The sequence below is a fragment of the Pyrus communis genome, chromosome 6, assembly GCF_963583255.1.
Source record: "Pyrus communis chromosome 6, drPyrComm1.1, whole genome shotgun sequence".
Lineage (NCBI taxonomy): Eukaryota > Viridiplantae > Streptophyta > Magnoliopsida > Rosales > Rosaceae > Pyrus > Pyrus communis.
The window spans coordinates 1729898-1738264 of NC_084808.1; the positions used below are offsets into that span (position 1 = coordinate 1729898).

The following is an 8367-nucleotide window of genomic DNA, read 5'->3' on the forward strand; positions in this document are numbered from 1 at the left end:
ATGCTCTTCAAATCAATGGAACCAAAGGGCAAACATGGGATCTAGTTGGGTACACTTCTACTTGTCACCAAGCTCTTTCTTGGGACCCTCTTTTTGTTAACTAATTTGTATACTTCTACTTAATATTTCGTTTTCCATTCTCGCCACTTAAAATTATTGATTAATGGTATTCCTTTATATTGATAAGTGATAGATATTAAATTCGAATTTTGTGGATAGCGAGTTAACCCTTCTTATACTTCTTTAGTTCACACATAGCTAGGGGTGGTTTTCAATCGGATTGAATTGAAAACAAGCATTTCAATGCCAATTCAAAAAAGTTCTGGAATCATACTAGTTCCATTTTCGGAATTTTGAATTATCGGGTTTTTCAGAATCGGTTTTATCTCGAAATTTGGAAACATAATTCCAAATTCCTACATTTTGAAAGCTAAAATTTTCAAACTTTTATGTATCCATCATTCAACATTTTCTTTCTAAATTTTTGCGATATATGTAGGTCGTTACGTTTAGGTATGACATATAATCGTATTATATAAGATAAAATAGTACGTATGATTATACTCTTCATTTTAATATTTAATAATATGATTAAATATATAGATACGAAATAAAAGCATATCTAAATATAACACTAAACATGATAGAATAAAAATATGTGTGGTATTTTCTATAGCATATTCCAATTGCCATTCAAAATGTTCGAAAATTTTCAGAATCGAAAATGTTGGGGCACGGAACAGAAATTTCGATTCCGATTGGAATTTCAATTCAATTTTGAATCTCTAGACGCAGCTAATATATAAGCGTTCTCTTCGGAAAAGCAGGCTCTTGACTTGGTCATACTGAACTCACAGCATGCTTTTCTTTAGTAATTGAAGCTGCCAATTATTTTAGAATATGCATGCACCAATTAAACTACCTTTTTTTTATTTCGATTTTAATTGTCTAAGTTTAGATTCCAATATCCACAAAGCTGACGATTATGACATACAAGCATAGCTAATCATAAATTGACCTCCATCATATAATTAGTATTATATTGTATCTTCAGTTTTCAATTTCTTTAGTAAATTTATCAGATATGTCAAATCGGTCGGCAGATACATAATTTTAATATAAACAAAGGAAGATCAATCATAAACCAATATAATTTTGGTCAACATCTGCATACTATTGCCACATCACAGACATAGACTAAAACTTTGTTTCAATTTTTAATTGTATATTTTGGAATTCTTTAATCATTAGATCATTGATCAATATACCTTTAATAAAAAAACCTAACAGTTATAAACCCTAAAGTACATAACGTTGTTCACTATCTTGTGAAAAGCAGATTACAGAATGCCATTGCCACTCAGGGATGAATGCAAGATTGCAAGCAAGCAATCTAAATGAAAAATTAACACTGCTATGTCTATATGTATATATGGGGAACTTAAAAAGAGGACAAGAAAAATAAAATAAAACCAAAAAAACCGAACATAAACTCCCAAGCACTAAGCAAAAGAAAAAGGAGGACATAATTGGAGGGAGGACGCGGGGGGGGGGGGGGGGGGGGGGGGGGGGGGGGGGGGTGGTGGGGGTGGAGGGTGTGGTGGGGGCGCGGCGGGGTGGGCTGGACTCCATGTATGAAGTGATCTTCACTTCCCTTGAATCTGACTGAATTTATAGCTAGGCTTGCGATAATTGTAGTAATTAACTAATCAGCCACACTTTAATTAGCTGAGGGTTTCCATATGGAAGCCCATACTGCGGGTTCCTCTTTCCATGTTAAGTATAGTCCTGTTTGATCAATATCTTCTTCTCCTCCTCCTCCTCCTTGTGGTGGTAGTACTAGTGCCCAGCCAGCTCGATACCGCTTCAGCAACGCCTTGACATCATCGACAACATCGTCGCTAAATCCAACCGATGAAAATGCCGCCTTGAGCCTGTCAGACCATTGGTTTCCTCTTTCCCTTCTCTCATACTCCCCACCATTTTTGTGATCATCATGATCGTGATGATCACAACCCAAAACCCTAATGATGCTTCTCATGCACTCCCTCTCTAGCATCAATCTATCATTGCTAGTTGGGACAAAGCTTTCCTCCAGCATGTCAAAGTACAATGTGTAAAACCTAAGGCACTCTTCAAAGTACTTGACAAAGTCATCATTTACTGATGAGCTAAAAAGATCAGCTTCTTCCTCAACAACAGTCACAACTCGAGGCCGAAGCGATTGAAACATCCGAATCACCGCTTCTCTCTCTTCCACTTCCACTCTTCTCAAGGCCCCAATGCAATTCACAGCAATAGCCTCATCCTCCTGAACACCTAGATCCTCTTTTGTGAGCTGTCCCAAATTGTTTAAGCCACTAATCACTTTAATCTCAAAGGGAACTCCCATTAACCTAGCAAATTTCTCCATTCTTTGTCCAATTTCCTTCATCAATGACTTGACTATGCTGGCTGTTACCACGACGGTGAGCTTTAAATGCGGTGTCTCATCGTTTCTTGTGGCCAAAGCTTCTAACAAAGTAGGCCATTGGGTGCAAAGGGTATTGCTTATATCAATTATGTGAAGTTTGGTTTCTCCCTCCAAGGCTTCCAATATAGCACCGTTTGAAGCCACATGACCAAAAGTTGTCCAAGGGCTTAGCTCTTGGAATTTTAGTATTAACTTCCTGGCTGAATCAAAGGAGTGGCTCTTTTCAGCTACTGAGCTTAGGGTTTTGTAGCACCGGAGACCGGAATCCGTAGCCTTGCAAAAGAGAGCCTGCAAAAAATAAGAAGCCAGTTTCTGCTCAAAATCCCCATAAGGAGAAGCCAGCTCGTTCAACATCCATAGAAGGTGATTAATTTTACTAGAGTCTTTCTCTGAGACTGCCCTTGCACACTCCATGAGAAGCCTCGAGGCCCATTTAGTACCCGCCGGACAAGGCTCGCTAGACCCCGATGAACGGCTTGTTGATGTGTGGCTATTCTGGGGGTGCTGATTGGTGCTTTGCATGTCTATAGCTGCTGCCAGGCCATTGATCTTGATCTGATTGGAGTACTGCTGCAGAAAATTTGCTTCCTTATTAGGAGAGAAAAGAGATATGTCCATAATCGACCACTTCAATTAATTATGGAGCGCACAGCTACCTGCTAATTAAGCTCCTTTGGCTCTCTAAGAGAGTATAAACCACCTAATTATTTGCAGAGCTATCTAGCTATCTCATTTGAGCTCAGAAATTGCCAGGATATGGAAAGCAATACTATTATATTTAAAGTCTTTTTCATGCTAATATTTTCCTGTAATTTATGTTGGGCCTTATTTAAAGAAGCCGTACTAATAATGGACATCTACATCGTTAGTTTAGTCTCCTATTTTGATAAATCTGATGAAGAATAGACAAGTTTATAGATAGAGAACAATAAAAATAAAAATAAACTAATCATATATAATGTTTGGTACAAAAGATTTTGAATAAAACGATATATTAATACTAAAGGACATAGAATTTGGGTTGAACCATAAAATATAAATCAACCATAATAACTTAGTATCGAACTCCTCGGGGCGGTATTCATGAATTGGGATTTTGAAGGATTTTAATTTTTTTAATAAATCTAGGGGTATTCAATCAGGAATCTAAGATAGTTTATTAAAACCATTAGAATTCTGGATGTATTCGATGGACCTGGCTTCTCTGCCCTCCCAGTTCCCATACACTCTCATCCCCACCTATTTTGTGCGGTCACAGTTAAGCCACATTCGTAGTACTACATTACTCAGATATCGAGAATTAAACATTAAACTCATGAGAAATATTTTGCCATGTACTTATTGAAACACATTTATTAGATTAAAAGTCTTGAATCGTACCTAAAAATAACTCATAGGCGAGGGCTAATTCTTCTATGCCCTGCCCCAGTCATTGGGCCAAGGGCTTTAATACTTGCAATGTGGTGCTAAGAAAGGGTCATTTCCTAGCCTGAATTGCATCCATTTCCAATAAATCTTAAACGATAGTTTTTTGGAGACTTGGTCATCAGCATGTGTTGGAAGTATGCCCACAAAGCCACTCATTTGATGTTATGGCTTTTGGAATACTCATTATGTTAAACTATTTGTTTAATGAAGAGCAAAGCTTATTGTTAATCACTATGTATTGCATCATGTGTTTAAGCAATAGGGGAATCCAAGGAATGTATTTGTTCTAAGAGAGAAGTGATCTAAGTAAGTTAGATTAACGAGACCTTTCTCTTATGTTCATTCCTAAAACGTTCCTAGCCATAGGATTTCCAATTGGGCATTGACAATCCGCTAAGGCTAGTATGTGTTATGTTGACTCAAGCGTGAGTAGACTAGTCTCAAGTCATTTAGTGTTGGACACTAAGACAAATACATAGGTGCACAAAAGGGTAATTGAGTACACTAAACAACGTTCAAAAGAGAGTTTGAACATACATGTCATGTAAGAGCTCATAAGTTACAATATGCAAGGTAATCCTTTGACCTGAGACATCACAGTTGTCTGATGAGCAGGTTCTTGATCTTTGACTATGTCAAAGGCATTCCATTGAGAGTGTCCATGGCATTGTTGGGGTCAAGCTATCTAGTCATGTAGGCATGTGAATGCACAATAAGGGATCTCTAACCTTCCATGGTAGAATGAGAATACTCAGAGATATGATTTGGGAGTCTTTGGCCAAAGCATACGAATATGAATTAGGAAGAATGTTCCAAATCATTATTCACTTGAATCATATAGAGAAATATTGCATTGTATACTAGACATGAAGCAAATTATCACTTAAACAATGTGATCAAGAGTATTGTATTAGAGAATGATCGTATTGCATTGTAGTTGTAACTGCATAGGTTCTCCAACCACTTCTACTTAGCTTGGGTAGCCATGACATACTGCTAGGTGTCACTCATGGTTTGTGGAAGCCCTGAAGATTAGCAAACACTAATCTTCATCAAAGGAAGAATTGAAATGTTGTTTCAATTCACAATCAATCGTTGAGAATAACAATCACCCACTGCCTCCCTAAATGGAACATAATGGATCGTACACTGATTAAGGATGAATGTGTAGAAATATAAATGAGATGGATAAATGATTCAATAGTTTAATTGAGAATGGTCAAGATTAATTAATTATACAAAAGGTTCGTATTGGGTTTTGAAGTTAGTTTTGGGTTACGGGGCCCAAAAGGGTTTTTGGTCCATAAAGCCCATTGAGTTTAAGTTGTATGAAAACTAAAACTAAACGGAAAAATAGCCCAAAAACAAAGCCAAAACTAGCCAAACTATAGAGAGGGTGAACTTGATTTAATTGCAAGTTTGTCACTCACTTGTGAGGTGGTATAAAAGCATCTTTATAGCCATTCTCTCACTAGGGTTTTTCTTGAGGCAAAGAAGAGAAACTTTTTCTCTATAGAGGCCAACCACTTAGGGAGACTTTACTAGAATCAAAAATATATCTAAGTCATCCATCTTCTCTTCACACTACATCTTGGTGTGGAGACTTATAGGCACCAAGCTTTTGGTGCTTTTTGGAGATCTTCCTCATATCTTCAAGGAGCAAAGGAGAAGAAAAGGAGCAAAGATTCAAGGAGCAAAGAGCCAAGAAGAAAAGGAGGTGACTTGAAAGCCCTCCACTTGGGTCAATCCCTTGTGTAAACACGGATGAGCTTCAAAGGTAAGAAAAGCTCAATCTTAGCTCTTTCTTTTGCAAATAGTCTTTAGATTCACCATATACTAGACTTTGAATTTCTTTTGTTCAAAGAATTGTTTTGAATGCATGCCTACTTGAAGAGTTTTTGTATGATTGTAACTTCAAATATTGTCTCATTTTCTTAGCTAGGACAAAATTCTTCTTTCAACATGTGGGTCAGAAACACTTTTTGAATTTGTTTGTCAGACCCTATGCGTCGGATCTGAACGTTTTCTATCAGACTAACTTGACTGGCTAAGTCAAAGCGTTTTCACATGTCGGAGCTCCATTGGAATAAAACTCCTCTTAGGGATTTCCTAGTTTGGATGCCCCATTCGGACTTGCTAACATACGATGTTGCAAGACACACTTGACTCAGTCCATTGGTCCGGCATAGAAGTAGTCGTACGTCGGAGTTCAGAGCCATCTTCAGAAGATTTTTGGATCGCCCTTTTGATTATTCCTTTGAATGGCATAGAGCCTAGGTTTATATGTTATAACCCACAAATTTAGTTGTATAGACTTTTCGGAAGCCGAATGATGCATTGGACTTTCGTATCAGAGTGCCATGTGCTCGTGCCCGTAGCCCACGAATCGTAACCGTGCTTATTATTCGGTTCGAGTTTCCCAAGTTGCTAACTGTTTAACACAGAATGGGCTAAGAAAAACTCTTTTAGCAGTGTTGTTTTGAATTTTAAACTTGCATTTGTGTGAAATTTTTCAAAGTTTATGCTTTGTTTGGAACAAGTGAGGTATTCCCTCCATCACCAAAAAAGAAAAAAAAAAAGACATTAGCATCAAGACAGATAAAATTTCTTTATTTATGGCGAAAATAGGATTGGTTAGCAATGGGGTGTAATTGAATCTGAGAAGGCTTGCTTATATATCTCCGGGGAGGAGAGTCAAATCACTGGTGTAGTTCTAAAAAAAAGATGATATAATGTAAAACTTACATTAAGGATCACTTTTGACGATAAGCCTATGGTGATGCATTGGGAGATGAGTCCTTATCGGACTTGTCTTCGCGCATATGGCGACTTTAAGATTGAGTTTAGAATGGACAGCTTGCATATCCTTGGAAAGGAACAAACCGCGTGCAGTTCAGATGGTGATTTACCTAGGCCACTTAGAGAGGTCTGCTATAAGCTTGCCTTTCACTAGCATAAGTTCTTTCTCTCAGCCTCGATTCGTCAGTTTCCCTAGCATTCGATCTTTATAGCCTGATGCGTGATTTATACGCACACAAATTAAACCCTCTTTTTGACAATTGTAGTATAAGTATAAGTAGGGATCGTTCTGGACCGGGGATTAGGAGGGATTGTTAATCACTTGGATTTGACTCAAAAACGTAAAATAAAATTTAAAACACTATACTAGACTCAAAGAATGCAAAACTAAACTTTAAATCACTAAGACAAACCAAAGACTCAAAATGCTTTAAAACATAAACTAAATTGAACAATAAGGAAAAAGGGGGGAAGAGTTTTGATTTGACGAAAATTGAAATAACAAAACAAGTTAATAAACTAAGCAGAATGTAAATGTGAATATGGATGATGGAATAAATGGAATGAAGGTTAGCTAAGGGGTTCTTCTCCACACATGTTATACTTGCATACAAGATTGATTCTCAGTTGGTCTTTCGATAAATTATGAAACTCAATGCTCCAAGTTAATTAGGTCCGCTTAAATTAACTTTCAGATTTCCCTAAATTCATTGGATTGAATGGAATACGCATTACAACCAAATTATTCTTAATCAAAGTCCCTAACTATGGAATACGCATGATAGAGACATTCAACAAAGATCATTAAGTTCAATGAAAATTAGAAGTGTTGACGAGGCATTCGTTACTATGGAATACGCATGAAACTTATGCCAAGAATTCGTTTAACGCGATTGTTTATAAGCAACCTCCACTACTTGTGAATATAAGTTCATAACGATTAGGTGAAACTCACTTATATTCTAGCGTCATATTCATGCATGAAAATTAAGCTTGCAATCTCAATGAACATACATAAATAAGTTATCAATCAAACAGTTAAACGAATTGAATCCACAACTTCTGAAATTCCAACCAAAAGTAATCAATTCATATTGCAAATATAAACATAGTTTCGAATCACCCCCTAGCTAAAGGGGGATTAGTTCCTCATTACTTTGAAATCAAAGAAACACCTAAACATTCCAACAACTCAAACTTGAATTGTATGAACGTTTAGGCATTCTTCTCTTCCATTCCTCATACGTACAAAACAAAGAGAATTGAATTTAAACTTTGAAATCAAAGAAACACCTAAACATTCCAACAACTCAAACTTGAATTGTATGAACGTTTAGGCCCTCTTATCTTCCTCGTTGTTGTAGCACAAGGTCTAAGGTGAGGTTTGGGGAATTATGGAAATGGATGAGGAATGGTGGAAGGGGGACTCACGGTTAGGGAATAATGGAAGTGTTTGAGGGGTGTTGTGTTGTGAAATGGAATGAGATGTTCTTGAATGAATGAATGCAAGGGTATTTATAGGAGTAGTGGAGGGAACATATGGCTATGTCATTTGTAGGTGAAGTAAGTGTGTGAGGTTGGTGAAGTAAGTGGAGGTTGTAGGTGAAGTAGGTGGATGTTGTAGGTGAAGTAGGTGTGTGAGGTTGGTGAAGTAAGTGGAGGTTGTA

At 37.2% G+C, this 8367-nt stretch overlaps 1 protein-coding gene across 1 annotated transcript; it reads right to left on the reverse strand.

The window, feature by feature from the left end:
- Positions 1-1720: 1720 nt before the first annotated feature.
- LOC137736726 (protein SHORT-ROOT-like) lies at positions 1721-3091 on the reverse strand. Its single transcript, XM_068475966.1, has one exon. It carries the CDS (start codon positions 3089-3091, stop codon positions 1721-1723), a length of 1371 nt encoding a protein of 456 aa, XP_068332067.1.
- Between the last annotated feature and the right edge of the window lie 5276 nt (positions 3092-8367).